Consider the following 16050-nt stretch of genomic DNA (forward strand, 5'->3'; position numbering starts at 1 on the left):
CTCTGTCCCTCCAGTGATGGTCACTCCTCCCTGCCCCCACTCAGCCCCTCCAGTGATGGTCACTCCTCTCTGCCCCCACTCCACCCCTCCAATGACGGTCACTCCTCCCTGCCCCCACTCCATCCCTCTAGTGATGGTCACTCCTCCCTGCCCCCACTCCGCCCCTCCAGTGATAGTCACTCTTCCCTGCCCCCACTCCGCCCCGCTAGTGATGGTCACTCCTCCCTGCCCCCACTCCGCCCCTCCAGTGATGGTCACTCTTCCCTGCCCCCACTCCGCCCCGCTAGTGATGGTCACTCCTCCCCGCCCCCACTCCCACCCTCCAGTGATGGTCACTCCTCCCCGCCCCTCCAGTGATGGTCACTCCTCCCGGTCCCCACTCCACCCCTCCAGTGATGGTCACTCCTCCCTGCCCCCACTCCACCCCTCCAGTGATGGTCACTCCCCCCTGCCCCCACACTGCCCCTCCAGTGACGGTCACTCCTCCCTGCTCCCACTCCACCCCTCCAGTGATGGTCACTCCTCCCTGCCCCCACTCTGCCCAGCTAGTGATGGTCACTCCCCCCTGCCCCCACTCCGCCCCTCCAGTGATGGTCACTCTTCCCTGCCCCCACTCCACCCCGCTAGTGATGGTCACTCCTCCCTGCCCCCACTCCGCCCCTCCAGTGATGGTCACTCCTCCCCGCCCCTCCAGTGATGGTCACTCTCCCCTGCCCCCACTCCGCCCCTCCAGTGATGGTCACTCTTCCCTGCCCCCACTCCTCCCTGCCCCCACTCCGCCCCTCCAGTGATGGTCACTCTTCCCTGCCCCCACTCCGCCCCGCTAGTGATGGTCACTCCTCCCCGCCCCCACTCCCAACCTCCAGTGATGGTCACTCCTCCCCGCCCCTCCAGTGATGGTCACTCCTCCCCGTCCCCACTCCACCCCTCCAATGATGGTCACTCCTCCCTGCCCCCACTCCACCCCTCCAGTGATGGTCACTCCCCCCTGCCCCCACTCTGCCCCTCCAGTGACGGTCACTCCTCCCTGCCCCCACTCCGCCCCGCTAGTGATGGTCACTCCCCCCTGCCCCCACTCCGCTCCGCTAGTGATGGTCACTCCTCCCTGCCCCCACTCCGCCCCGCTAGTGATGGTCACTCACCCCTGCCCCCACTCCGCCCCGCTAGTGATGCCCACTGTGCCCCGATGATGAGGCCACTTGAGCCCCACTCCAAAAGACGGCACCAAGTGCTGAATTTCTCCGGTTTACCCGCCCTGTCCATTGGGGCAGCCAGAACACATTGAAAACAGGACAAGAAAGAAAAGAAAGGCTTATTGGGTTTGGATGAAGACAACTCTTCGGCCCACTTGGACTCATCCCTCCAGAACACCAGCCCTCATGTCCCATCCAGCTGTTCCTTAAATGAATCCAGTGGCCTGGGAAAACATTCCAGCTGTTACATAAGAACATTAGAAATAGGAACAGGAGTCGGCCATTCGGCCCCTCGAGCCTGCTCCGCCATTTAATATCATGGCTGATCTGATCATGGGCTCAGCTCCACTTCCCCGCCCGCTCCCCATAACCCTTTATATTCCTTTATCGCTCAAAAATCTGTCTATCTCCACCTTAAATATATTCAATAACCCAGCCTCCACAGATTTATAACCCTCTGAGAGAAGATCACCTTCTGTGTGAAGAAGCCGATCCCAATGTCTGTCCTAAGGTTACCCTCTTTTCCTGGTGTATCTGAAAGTGTTGTTCCGGTGTTTATACAGCTCCTCTAATGGCCTCAGGATGTTCCAAACTGCTTTACAGCCAATGAAGTAGTTTTGAAGTGTAGTCACTGTTGTAATGTAGGAAACATAGCAGCCAATTTACACACAGGAAGCTCCCACACACAACAATATGATAATGACCAGATAATCTTTTTAGTGATGTTGGTTGAGGGATAAATATTGGCCAGGATACCGTGGATAACTCCCCTGCTCTTCGAAATAGTGCCATGGGACTGTTTACATACAACGGCCTTATGGTGAGAGATTGTGTAGAATGGGCCGATACTCTCTGGTGTTTAGAAGAATGAGAAATGATCTCATTGAAACATAAAAGACTTGGAAGGGGATTAACAGGGCAGATGCTGAGAGGTTGTTTCCCGTGGCTGGAGAGTGTGGAAGTTGGGTCATTGAATATATTTAAGACAGAGATCGACAGTTTCTTCACCGATAAGGGAAGAAGGGGTTATGGGAAGCGGGCGGGGAAGTGGAGCCGAGTCCATGATCAGATCAGCCATGATCTTATTCAATGGCGGAGCAGGCTCGAGGGGCCTACTCCTGCTCCTATTTCTTATGTTCTTAAGAGGACAGACGGGGCCTCCGTTTAACATCTCATCCAAAAGACAGCACCTCTGACAGTGCAGCACTCCCACAGTACTGGGAGTGCCAGCCTCCATTATGTGCTCAAGTCTCTGGAGTGGGGCTTGAACCCACAACCTGCTGACACAGAGGCGAGAGAGCTGCCCATTGATCCACGGCTGACACTGGAAATGTGTCTGATTTGAGGTCGCTCTTTGGAAGCCGATGAGCTGAGCTATCCTTACACTTATTATTTTAACTTTTATTTGCCATTTGATAAATGCATCGCTTTAAGCTTTTTATTGTAAATTTAAATAACCTTTCTCCCAGATGCTTTAAACCAGTCTCTGATTGGCTCAAATCCTGCATCAAATTAATGTTTTATTTATTCCGGACACTAAACATCAGCCCATTGAAGTGACCAGATATCGCTATTTGGCAAAACTCAGGTCATTTCTCTCTCCGTTAACACAAGACCTGGGCGATGTGGATATAGCAATTCATTACCGTAAAGCCAATTGAATCACAACCAGACTCGTGCTCCCAGATTCTAGTCAAGAAGCATGTTATTGCTCACTGGCACAGTTAGAGAACATTCAATTTTATTTATTCAATTTTAGTAACAGAGAATCACCCCTGATGGTTTGGTGGGAAAGTGCACTGTGTGGTACTGAGGCAAACAGACCAGGGAGATCCCAGTGGTGTGTGTGGGTCTCACTATCTATCCTGAGACAGGGTCCCAGTGGTGTGTGTGGGTCTCACTATCTATCCTGAGACAGGGTCCCAGTGGTGTGTGTGGGTCTCACTATCTATCCTGAGACAGGGTCCCAGTGGTGTGTGTGGGTCTCACTATCTATCCTGAGACAGGGTCCCAGTGGTGTGTGTGGGTCTCTCTATCTATCCTGAGACAGGGTCCCAGTGGTGTGTGTGGGTCTCACTATCTATCCCGAGACAGGGTCCCAGTGGTGTGTGTGGGTCTCTCTATCTATCCTGAGACAGGGTCCCAGTGGTGTGTGTGGGTCTCACTATCTATCCCGAGACAGGGTCCCAGTGGTGTGTGTGGGTCTCTCTATCTATCCTGAGACAGGGTCCCAGTGGTGTGTGTGGGTCCCACTATCTATCCTGAGACAGGGTCCCAGTGGTGTATGTGGGTCTCACTATCTATCCTGAGACAGGGTCCCAGTGGTGTGTGTGGGTCTCACTATCTATCCTGAGACAGGGTCCCAGTGGTGTGTGTGGGTCTCACTATCTATCCTGAGACAGGGTCCCAGTGGTGTGTGTGGGTCTTACTATCTATCCTGAGACAGGGTCCCAGTGGTGTGTGTGGGTCTCACTATCTATCCTGAGACAGGGTCCCAGTGGTGTATGTGGGTCTCTCTATCTATCCTGAGACAGGGTCCCAGTGGTGTATGTGGGTCTCTCTATCCTGAGACAGGGTCCCAGTGGTGTGTGTGGGTCTCACTATCTATCCTGAGACAGGGTCCCAGTGGTGTGTGTGGGTCCCACTATCTATCCTGAGACAGGGTCCCAGTGGTGTGTGTGGGTCTCACTATCTATCCTGAGACAGGGTCCCATTGGTGTGTGTGGGTCTCTCTATCCGGAGACAGTGTCCCAGTGGTATGTGTGGGTCTCACTATCTATCCTGAGACAGGGTCCCAGTGGTGTGTGTGGGTCTCACTATCTATCCTGAGACAGGGTCCCAGTGGTGTGTGTGGGTCTCACTATCTATCCTGAGACAGGGTCCCAGTGGTGTGTGTGGGTCTCTCTATCTATCCTGAGACAGGGTCCCAGTGGTGTGTGTGGGTCTCACTATCTATCCTGAGACAGGGTCCCAGTGGTGTGTGTGGGTCTCTCTATCTATCCTGAGACAGGGTCCCAGTGGTGTGTGTGGGTCTCACTATCTATCCTGAGACAGGGTCCCAGTGGTGTATGTGGGTCTCTCTATCTATCCTGAGACAGGGTCCCAGTGGTGTGTGTGGGTCTCACTATCTATCCTGAGACAGGGTCCCAGTGGTGTGTGTGGGTCTCACTATCTATCCTGAGACAGGGTCCCAGTGGTGTGTGTGGGTCTCTCTATCTATCCTGAGACAGGGTCCCAGTGGTGTGTGTGGGTCCCACTATCTATCCTGAGACAGGGTCCCAGTGGAAACACATACATTTACCTCAGTGTAGCTGAGTCAGGGAGCGGGTGAGGATTCCTGTTTCTAACCACAACCTAGTGACCCCTGACAGAAAGTGTGGGCAGTGAGTGAGGATAGAATGATGCCCCAAAGGCTCACGTGTGAAGAATGGTCACCTGGGGCGAGGGAGGGATGGGCCCCGGGACCTATGGGACTTCAGTCTGACAGGGCTCTGCACCTTTGGTGAGGAAATTCGACAATAATTATTGAGCAGAAATACCAATAAACCCCAGTGAACACCTCTCTACCACTCTTTCCTCCTTTAAGATGCTCCTTAAAACCTACCTCTTTAACCAGCTTTTGGTCATCTGCCGCAATTTCTTCGAATGTGGCTCAGTGTCAAATTTATCTGTTTTGTCTTATCACGCGCTGGGAAGTGCCTGGGACGTTTTACTACGTTAAAGGTGCTATATAAATAAAAGCTGTTGTTGTTGTTGAGGTCCTGTGGGATCGGAGGTACCGGCCACAAACACTGTCCTTCACCAAACCACTTGTAGGTGCTAAAGAATGTATTCCCAGTCACTATGGGCGTTTGATGGCAGCATATTCGGTTGTCTCCTCACTGATTATTAATGTCGGGCCCACGGTTTTCTGTCGCAGGAACTGAATATCGGCGTAATACAGCTCTCCTTCCTCCGACTGAAACACAGTGACATACATAAATACACAGATTACCACACGGAAACAGGCCTCTCCCCCAACCCACGCACTTACTTAAAGCACAAACCCATCAACCCACATCAGAGGCAGAGCCGGGATCCCCTCTCATTTATACATAAGCTGAGGTTCCGTCAGTGTCCTGCTAAAGGCACTGGCCCTCAGTAACGTTCCGGGGGCCTCTGGTACCTGGTCTCAGTGGCCTTTGCTCACGTCTGACCCTCGACATTAACTCGAGGCGGGAGTAGTGAGAGCTGGGGGCTGGGACGTACGGCAGACCATCAGGCCCTTCACACCGTGAGGCCCGGGAGATTCTAACTCTCAGGCCTGCTCTGCACAGGCCCCATCGCTGTCCTGCCCAAACACGGCGGGAGGGTGAGCTGGCAGGCAGGAGGGGGGGAGGGGGATTACTGGCGGGAGGGAGGGGGGGGGGGATTACTGGCGGGAGGTGGGGGGAGGGGGGGGGGGATTACTGGCGGGAGGGGGATTACTGGTGGAGGGTGGGGGGGGGGGAAAGGGGGGAGGGGGATTACTGGCGGAGGAAGGGAGGGAAGTGGATTACTGGCGGGAGTGGAGGGAGGGAGCGGGATTACTGGCGGGAGGGAGGGAGGGAGGGAGGGAGGGGGATTATTGGCGGAGGGAGGGAGGGAGAGGGATTACTGGTGGAGGGATGGAGGAAGGGGGATTACTGGCGGAGGGAGGGGGGAGGGGGATTATTGGTGGAGGGAGGGAGGGGAATCACTGGCGGAGGGAGGGAGATTACTGGCGGAGGGAGGGAGGGAGATTACTGGCGGAAGGAGGGAGAGGGATTACTGGCGGAGGGAGGGGGAGGGGGATTACTGGTGGAGGGAGGTAGGCAGGGGGATTACTGGCGGAGGGAGGGAGGGGGAGGGAGATTATTGGCGGAGGGAGGGGGAGGGGGATTGCTGGCGGAGGGAGGGAGGGGGGAGGGGGATTACTGGCGGAGGGAGGGAGGGAGGGAGATTACTGGCGGAAGGAGGGAGAGGGATTACTGGCGGAGGGAGGGGGAGGGGGATTACTGGTGGAGGGAGGTAGGCAGGGGGATTACTGGTGGAGGGAGGGGGAGGGGGATTATTGGTGGAGGGAGGGAGGGGAATCACTGGCGGAGGGAGGGAGATTACTGGCGGAGGGAGGGAGGGAGATTACTGGCGGAAGGAGGGAGAGGGATTACTGGCGGAGGGAGGGGGAGGGGGATTACTGGTGGAGGGAGGTAGGCAGGGGGATTACTGGCGGAGGGAGGGAGGGGGAGGGAGATTATTGGCGGAGGGAGGGGGAGGGGGATTACTGGCGGAGGGAGGGAGGGGGGAGGGGGATTACTGGCGGAGGGAGGGAGGGAGGGAGATTACTGGCGGAAGGAGGGAGAGGGATTACTGGCGGAGGGAGGGGGAGGGGGATTACTGGTGGAGGGAGGTAGGCAGGGGGATTACTGGCGGAGGGAGGGGGGAGGGGGATTATTGGTGGAGGGAGGGAGGGGAATCACTGGCGGAGGGAGGGAGATTACTGGCGGAGGGAGGGAGGGAGATTACTGGCGGAAGGAGGGAGAGGGATTACTGGCGGAGGGAGGGGGAGGGGGATTACTGGTGGAGGGAGGTAGGCAGGGGGATTACTGGCGGAGGGAGGGAGGGGGAGGGAGATTATTGGCGGAGGGAGGGGGAGGGGGATTACTGGCGGAGGGAGGGGGGGGGGGGATTACTGGCGGAGGGAGGGAGGGGGGAGTGGGATTACTGGCGGAGGGATGGAGGGAGGGTGATTATTGACAGGAGGGAGGGAGGGAGGGAGTGGGATTACTGGCGGAGGGAGGGAGGGAGTGAGATTACTGGCGGTGCAAGGGAGGGAGCGGGATTAGTGGCGGAGGGAGGGAGGGGGGGAGGGGGATTACTGGCAGAGGGAGGGAGGGGGAATACTGGCAGAGGGAGGGAGGGGAGGGAGGGGGATTACTGGCGGAGGGAGAGAGGGAGGGAGCGGGATTACTGGTGGAGGGAGGGAGGGGGATTATTGGTGGAGGGAAGGAGAGGGATTATTGGCAGAGGGAGGGAGGGGGGGGATTATTGGCGGAGAGAGGGAGGGAGGGAGATTACTGGCGGAGGGAGGGAGGGAGGGGGATTACTGGCGGAGGGAGGGGGAGGGGGATTATTGGCGGAGGGAGGGGGAGGGTGATTACTGGCGGAGGGAGGGAGGGGGAAGGGGATTACTGGCGGAGGGATGGAGGGAGGGTGATTACTGGCAGGAGGGAGTGAGGGAGGGAGCGGGATTACTGGCGGAGGGAGGAAGGGGGGGAGGGGGATTACTGGCGGCGGGAGGGAGGGGGGAGGGGGATTACTGGCAGAGGGAGGGAGGGAAATTACTGACAGAGGGAGGGAGGGAGGGAGGGGGATTACTGGCAGGAGGGAGGAAGGGAGTGGGATTACTGGCGGAGGGAGGGAGGGGGGGAGAGGGATTACTGGCGGAGGGAGGGAGGGGGAATACTGACAGAGGGAGGGGAGGGAGGGGGATTACTGGAAGAGGGAGGGAGGGAGGGAGCGGGATTACTGGCGGAGGGAGGGAGGGAGGGGGATTACTGGCAGAGGGAGGGAGGGAGGGTGATTACTGGCGGAGGGAGGGAGAATACTGGCAGGAGGAAGGGAGGGAGTCGGATTACTGGCGGAGAGAGGGAGAGAGGGGGTTTACGGAGGGAGGGAGGGAGGGAGGGGGTATACGGAGGGAGGGAGGGGGGATTACTGGCGGAGGGAGGGAGGTAGGGAGATTACTGGCGGAGGGAGGGAGCGGGGAGGGAGATTACTGGTGGAGGGAGGGAGGGAGGGGGATTATTGGCGGAGGGAGGGAGGGAGAGGGATTACTGGTGGAGGGAAGGAGGGAGGGAGGGGGATGACTGGCGGAGGGAGGGAGGGGGATTACTGGTGGAGGGAGGAGGGGAGGGGGATTACTGCCGGAGCGGGGGAGGGGGATTACTGGCAGAGGGAGGGAGGGAGGGGGATTACTGGCGGAGGGAGGGAGATTACTGGCAGAGGGAGGGAGGGAGATTACTGGCGGAGGGATGGAGGGAGCGGGTTTACTGGCAGAGGGAGGGAGGGGGATTACTGGCGGAGGGAGGGGGGGAGGGGGATTACTGGCAGAGGGAGAGAGGGAGGGGGTTTACTGGCAGAGGGAGGGAGGGAGGGGGGTTACTGGCAGAGGGAGGGAGGGGGATTACTGCCGGAGGGAGGGGGGGAGGGGGATTACTGGCAGAGGGAGGGAGGGAGGGGGTTTACTGGCAGAGGGAGGGAGAATACTGGCAGGAGGAAGGGAGGGAGGGGGATTACTGGCGGAGAGAGGGAGGGAGGGGGTTTACGGAGGGAGGGAGGGAGGGGGTTTACGGAGGGAGGGAGGGAGGGAGGGGGTTTATGGAGGGAGGGAGGGAGGGGGTATACGGAGGGAGGGAGGGAGGGGGGATTACTGGCGGAGGGAGGGAGGTAGGGAGATTACTGGCGGAGGGAGGGAGCGGGGAGGGAGATTACTGGTGGAGGGAGGGAGGGAGGGGGATTACTGGCGGAGGGAGGGAGGTGGATTACTGGCGGAGGGAGGGAGAGAGGGGGATTACTGGCGGAAGGAGGGGGAGGGGGATTACTGGCGGAGGGAGGGAGGGAGGGAGATTACTGGCGGAGGGAGGGGGATTATTGGCGGAGGGAGGGAGAGAGGGGGATTACTGGTGGAGGGAAGGAATGAGGGAGGGGGATGACTCGCGGAGGGAGGGAGGGGGATTACTGGTGGAGGGAGGAGGGGAGAGGGATTACTGCCGGAGCGGGGGAGGGGGATTACTGACACAGGGAGGGAGGGAGGGGGATTACTGGCGGAGGGAGGGAGATTACTGGCAGAGGGAGGGAGGGAGATTACTGGCGGAACGGGGGAGGGGGATTATTGGCGGAGCGGGGGGAGGGAGATTACTGGCGGAGGGAGGGGGGGAGGGGGATTACTGGCGGAGGGATGGAGGGAGGGGGTTTACTGGCAGAGGGAGGGATGGGGATTACTGGCGGAGGGACGAGGGGAGGGGGATTACTGGCGGAGAGAGTGTGGAGGGACCTTCCTGTTCCTCCGGCCCCACAAGTCAAATTTATAGCAAGTCCCTTTCTCACTTTAAACCCTTGATTAAATCATCCCCCAACCTTCGAAACCCCAGACAATACAAGCCAAGTTCATGCAACATATCCTCATAATTGCACTGTGACAAAGCACTCAGACCGGTTCCTGCTCTTTTAAAGCTTCCTGTCCGAGGCCTCACTGCAACATGCACAGACTCTGGCTGCTGACTGTCACTGGCACTGAGCCACACACAAACACTCTCCACAAACACATACACATACACTCCCCACCCACCCACACACACACTCCCCACCCTCACACACATACACACACACACTCCCCACCCACACGCACTCCCCACCCACCCACACACACACTCCCCACCCACACACACACTCCCCACACACACACACACACACACACTCCCCACCCACAAACACACACACACACACACACTCCCCACCCACACACACACACACTCCCCACACACACACACACACTCCCCACACACACTCCCCACCGACACACACACATACTCCCCACCCACACACACACAAACACCCTCCCCACCCACACACACACACACACACTCCACACACACACACACACACCTTCCCCACCCACACACACACTCCCCACCCACACACACACGCACACTCCCCCCCCCCCACACATACACACACACACTCCCCCCACACACACACATTCCCCACACACACGCACACACATAAGAACATAAGAACATAAGAATTAGGAACAGGAGTAGGCCATCTAGCCCCTCGAGCCTGCTCCGCCATTCAACAAGATCATGGCTGAGCCAGATCGAGCCAGTTCTATCTCCATGCTAATACATTTCCTCTGACTCCGCGTACCTTTATCTTCTGCAGTCACCTTTTGTGTGGCACCTTATCGAATGCCTTTTGGAAATCTAAATACACCACATCCATCGGTACACCTCTATCCACCATGCTCGTTATATCCTCAAAGAATTCCAGTAAATTAGTTAAACATGATTTCCCCTTCATGAATCCATGCTGCGTCTGCTTGATTGCACTATTCCTATCTAGATGTCCCGCTATTTCTTCCTTAATGATAGTTTCAAGCATTTTTCCCACTACAGATGTTAAACTAATCGGCCTATAGTTTCCTGCCTTTTGTCTGCCCCTTTTTTAAACAGAGGCGTTACATTAGCTGCTTTCCAATCCGCTGGTACCTCCCCAGAGTCCAGAGAATTTTGGTAGATTATAACGAATGCATCTGCTATAACTTCCGCCATCTCTTTTAATACCCTGGGATGCATTTCATCAGGACCAGGGGACTTGTCTACCTTGAGTCCCATTAGCCTGTCCAGCACTACCCCCCTAGTGTTAGTGATTGTCTCGAGGTCCTCCCTTCCCACATTCCCGTGACCAGCAATTTTTGGCATAGTTTTTGTGTCTTCCACTGTGAAGACCGAAACAAAATAATTGTTTAAGGTCTCAGCCATTTCCACATTTCCCATTATTAAATCCCCCTTCTCATCTTCTAAGGGACCAACATTTACTTTAGTCACTCTTTTCCGTTTTATATATCGGTAAAAGCTTTTACTATCTGTTTTTATGTTTTGCGCAAGTTTACCTTCGTAATCTATCTTTCCTTTCTTTATTGCTTTCTTCGTTATTCTTTGCTGTCGTTTAATATTTTCCCAATCTTCTAGTTTCCCACTAACCTTGGCCACCTTATATGCATTGGTGGCCAAGGTTAGTGGGAAACTAGTAGATTGGGAAACACACAAAGGGTTTCACAGAGACAATCCCTTTGAACAAAACCCAGCCTCGTGTCGGGTGCCCACACACACCGATAATCTGCGGCACCTGCTCCTGACCCTTCCAGCAGCTCACCGTCCCTCTGCCTGCACAATAAGGTGCGACTTAACAGGAGAGAGGAGGCCGGGACAGGAGGGCCCACAGACACAACCCCGAGAGCCTTTGGAGGGGAGCCGCTTGGAAATGATTGTGCCTGGGAGCAGAGGGATTGGGACAGGCTGAAGCCGGAGGCTTCGCCCTCACTCAGGGACAGGAGCACCTTACGTTATCCCTTCTCTCCCTACTGACATCCTGACCCACCATCACCCAGGGTCCAGTCACACCCAGCGGGCTCAGAGTATTCCCACCGCAGTAATAGTCACAATGTCATTGGGACCCCGATTGCCATTTCGGGTGGGAGCGGGCAGGAGCCTGGGCTGTGCTCACACCGACCCGACCCGACCCACGGGCCATGGAACGACAGATTTAAATGAGGCCGGTGGCTCACAATCGCAGGGAGGAGGGGAGCTCGGCACCACTGGAACAGTCACATGACCATCGCTCCCTCAGTCAGTCACCTGACCATCACTCCCCCAGTCAGTCACATGACCATCACTCCCCCAGTCAGTCACCTGACCATCACTCCCTTAGTCGGTCACCTGACCATCACTCCCCCAGTCAGTCACCTGACCATCGCTCCCCCAGTCAGTCACCTGACCATCGCTCCCTCAGTCAGTCACCTGACCATCACTCCCCCAGTCAGTCACCTGACCATCACTCCCCCAGTCAGTCACCTGACCATCACTCCCTTAGTCGGTCACCTGACCATCACTCCCCCAGTCAGTCACCTGACCATCACTCCCCCAGTCGGTCACCTGACCATCACTCCCCCAGTCAGTCACCTGACCATCACTCCCCCAGTCAGTCACCTGACCATCGCTCCCCCAGTCAGTCACCTGACCATCGCTCCCCCAGTCAGTCACCTGACCATCCCCCCCCCCAGTCAGTCACCTGACCATCACTCCCTCAGTCAGTCACCTGACCATCACTCCCTCAGTCAGTCACCTGACCATCACTCCCTCAGTTGGTCATCTGACCACTAGTCCCCGGCCCGGGAGTCAAACTAGACCCCAACCTGTGAAAGTCACGTGAGTTCAGGATCAGGCTGGGCCTATTATTAGGGAGGGTCGCTGAGCACTTGGACAATATGAGCTGGTCAGAGAGAGCCAGCATGGATTTGTAAAGCAGAACTCATGTCTAACGAACTTAGTTGAATTTTTTGAGGTGGTAGCTAAGGTGCTCGATAAGGGAGAGTCTGTAGATGTTGTTTATATGGACCCAGGCATTGAAAAAGCTTCCACTTTCGAACGGCTGGAGCTGGTCAGTGACATTATCAGAGTCGCCTAGTGACCCAGATGACAGGCTTTGCTACAGCAGGAAATTCAATATTAGTTTTTGTAAATGACAACGAATTCAATGCTTGTTCAGAGTCACACGATCACACTGATGAATTTCTGTTTCCGTGAACAAGGTATGGCAATTCGACCTTATGGCTTTAAAGGGATGCACCACGTGTTACTCAGCTCCACCCGAGCTCCACCTGAGATAGATCAGAATATCTTTAAATGGCGAGAAGCTAGGAACTGTGGAGGAGCGAGAGATTTAAGGGTCCATGCACAGAAATCATAAAACCCAGGGGACTGGTACAAACAATAATTACAAAGGCTGATGGAATGTTGGCCTTTATCTCAGGGGAGCTGGAATACAAAGGGCGGAAGTTATTCTACACTTGGATAAAACTCTGGTTACAACACATCAGGGGCACTGCGTTCAGTTCTGGGCACCACACCCAGGAAGGATATTGGCCTCGGAGGGGGTGCAGTGGAGATTCACCAGAATGATTCGGGGACTAAAAGGGTTAGATTATGAGGACAGGTTGCACTGACCAGGCTTGTATTCCCGAGTATAGAAGATTAAGGGGTGATGGAATTCAGGTGTTTAAGATGATCCGAGGAATTGATAGGGAAGGTACTGTGGGAAACTATTTCCTCTGGATGGTGGAGTCCGGACATGACCTTAACATTAGAGCTCGGCCGTTCAGGGTGAAATCAGGAAACACTTCTTCACACAGAGGGCAGTGGGAATCTGGAACTTACCCAAAAAAGCTGAGGCTGGGGGGGTCAATTAAACATTTCAAAACTGAGATTGATAGATTTTCGTTAGGCAAGGGTATTAAGGATTACGGAACCAAGGCGGGTAGCTGGAGTTGAGATACAGATCAGCCCTGGTCTGATTGAATGGCGGAACAGTTCGAGGGGCTGAATGGCCTGCTCCTGTTCCTATGTTCCCTCACTCACTGCCATGGTTACTGGTACTGTCCAAGCTACACATGATAAACAGTTGCTTGGTGTGATATCGGGAGGGGCTGTTGTCATTTGTAAACTGTTTCCCAGCAAGAGTCAGCTCCTTCAGAAGAACACTGGTCATAAGTAAAAGAAACACACTATAACGTCCAGGGCTGGAGAGGAAGTGATGAGGTGTATTTAACAGCAGGATATCGGTATAAAAGCTGTTGCTCAGTACTCACCACAGTCGAGGTTGCGGCTGCCTGTTTATTAGTCTGGGTTGCAGCTGAAATATAAGAACCTGTGTGAGTTTATTATAGCTGCCACATGTATGACTGATAATCACAGTGAAACCAGTGTGGTCAAATACTCTTCGACTGTATCCCACTCAGCAACCTGCAGCAAACCATGCAGCATACATGTGGTGATAAGCCACACACTCTGTCAGTGCTCTACACTGTACACCACGGGAGTCAGGTGTGGCTCAGTGGGTAGCACTCTCACCTCGGGGTCAGAAGATGGTGGGTTCAAGCCCCACTCCAGGGACTTGAGCCCATAATCCAGGCTGTCACTCCAGGCTGGACTGGTGCACATTCCCCTGAATGATCCTGTACTTGTGGTCTGACACCACCTGTACAATGATGGATAGAAGCCTTTGCTATAGATGCCCACCTTGGGATAGTCATTATGGGTCTTGTTGGCTGTGTATGTGCCATCGATGAGACCCTGCACTTTACAGAAGCTGCAACAGGTAAAAGTGCTGTGCCCACTCGAGCTGTTATCTCCTTTCAATGGACAAAGTGACGAAGGTGTTTCCCCTGCAAACCTCGGCTCCCGAGGCCTGCTTGCGGCATCAGCGGACTGAAGTAATACTAATGTTACAAATGTCTCCAGTGGTGGCTTGAAAGGATCTGATTGAACAAAAGCTCAATGTTGTGATGTTCACCCACAATGGCCATGTCTGTCCCTGTGCTCGGCCCACTCTGGATTCCTGGCTTCAGCACGTGGCATAACTCTGTCACAGACTGCTTCGTGAGTGGAGACAGAAAAGACGGGTCTCCTCAGGTATGGCCAAGTAGGTGTGAAAGTGTAGTAGCTGGGCAGAGTCAGAGTGGGTGCCAGACTCGAGATATAAGCACATCTGTGCTTTTCCTCTCTGTGACACCCTCCACCTCCTCGATCTCCAGGCCAGCCGCTGACAGACCCAATGCAACGTCCATGTTTATCACCAAAATGGCCCGAGCCAACGTCATCACCAGCATTCTGTGTGACTGTGTCCATGCTGCATTCTCCCTCCTCGGCCTCTATGCAGCCTTTGACACAGTCGACCCACACAATCATCGTCCAACATCTCTCCTCCAGCTCAGTGCTTCCACTTATCTGCATCAATAGCTTCTCTTCTCAAACCTCCCCCAAAGCTGGATCCTTGGCCCCCTCCTTTCTCACATCTACATGTTACTCCTCGGCAACATTACCCAGACGTTGTACCTCACTATTTCCACCTCTGTAACATCACTCGTCTCCGCCCTTGCCTCAGCTCATCTGCTGCAGAAGCCCTCATCCATGCCTTTGTTACCTCTAGACTTGACTATTCCAACGCACTCCTGGCTGGCCTCCCACATTCTACCTTACGTAAACGAGAGGTAATCGAAAACTTGGCTGCCTGTGTCCTAACTCGCACCAAGTCCCGCTCACCCATCACCCCTGTGCTCGCTGACCTACATTGGCTTCCAGTTAAACAAGACCTCGACTTAAAAATGCTAATCCTTATTTTCAAATCCCTCCATAGCCTCGCCCCTCGCTCTATCTGTCGAACACCCCACAGTTGCATGGATATGAAATTGGCTAAGTGACAGGAAAAGGAGAGTGTCATAGAGTCATAGGGGCACACAATGCCCCCCGCACGCATCCCGTTTCGATATTTTTTACCACAGCTGCAGTTCGGGTCGACTCTTTCGGGAAATTACGCTCTGTGTTTTTTCTTGTTTCTATCCGGAAGTCGATCATAATGGGGCCGATGACTACACCGGAGCGGCAAAAACGTGGCGGTGACAGCAACTGAGGGGCGGATGTTGGGGGCGGTGCATATTCACCGCCGCGATGACATCATCACGCCACGTGTCACCGCAACTGTCCCCTTCAACTTCAGTCCACAGGGGCACCAGGGAGGGTCTCGACCGGGCCAGCGGCCCCCATGCTGCCTGTTGGTGGCCCGGCCGAACCCGCGGTATAATTGTCGGGCTGACCTGGCAGTCGGCCGACAAGAAAAACATGGCGGCAGCGGCAGTGGGTCCTCCCCTTTAAGGGAAGCTGCACGGCCGCTGCAAAAGGCCACAGCCTCACCGGGCCACCGGGAAAAGGTTGTTTTGGCACCGCCGAGTGGGCCGAAGATTTTCCCAGGGGAATGTCGCTATCGGGGGGTTGGATCGGCAGTGTGCACGGTGATGATGTGTTTAACACCGATCGGCAGCAGAGGGGTGGTAAGGGTGGGATCGGGGCACCGCCGGGAAAACTTGGGAGAGCAATTGGGCTAGCAGCAGCCATTCCAGCAAAAGTCCCCGGCCACTCCACTCCGCAGTGGGGCCGCTGATTTACGGTGGTAACAGGCCTTCAGGAGAGGGGCGAATTTCAGCCCCATAGAATCATCAAAATTTACAGCACAGAAGGAGGCCATT

General features: G+C 55.4%; 1 protein-coding gene across 2 annotated transcripts in view; it reads right to left on the minus strand.

Annotated features, from left to right (window-relative positions):
* Window positions 1-4275: 4275 nt before the first annotated feature.
* The window catches only part of LOC139255978 (uncharacterized), a 71561-nt gene continuing 59786 nt past the window's right edge, over window positions 4276-16050 (minus strand). The window contains exons 5-6 of one of the 2 annotated variants that reach the window (XM_070874063.1): window positions 13618-13661; window positions 4276-5151 (exon numbers count right to left, since the gene is read on the minus strand). In XM_070874063.1, the coding sequence (XP_070730164.1) occupies window positions 5082-5151; window positions 13618-13661 (114 nt within the window). In that variant the 3' untranslated portion in view covers window positions 4276-5081. The remainder of the gene's footprint in view (window positions 5152-13617; window positions 13662-16050) is intronic. The other variant, XM_070874061.1, reaches the window with a different exon arrangement.

Source organism: Pristiophorus japonicus, unplaced genomic scaffold, assembly GCF_044704955.1.
Source record: "Pristiophorus japonicus isolate sPriJap1 unplaced genomic scaffold, sPriJap1.hap1 HAP1_SCAFFOLD_660, whole genome shotgun sequence".
Classification (NCBI taxonomy): Eukaryota; Metazoa; Chordata; class Chondrichthyes; family Pristiophoridae; genus Pristiophorus; species Pristiophorus japonicus.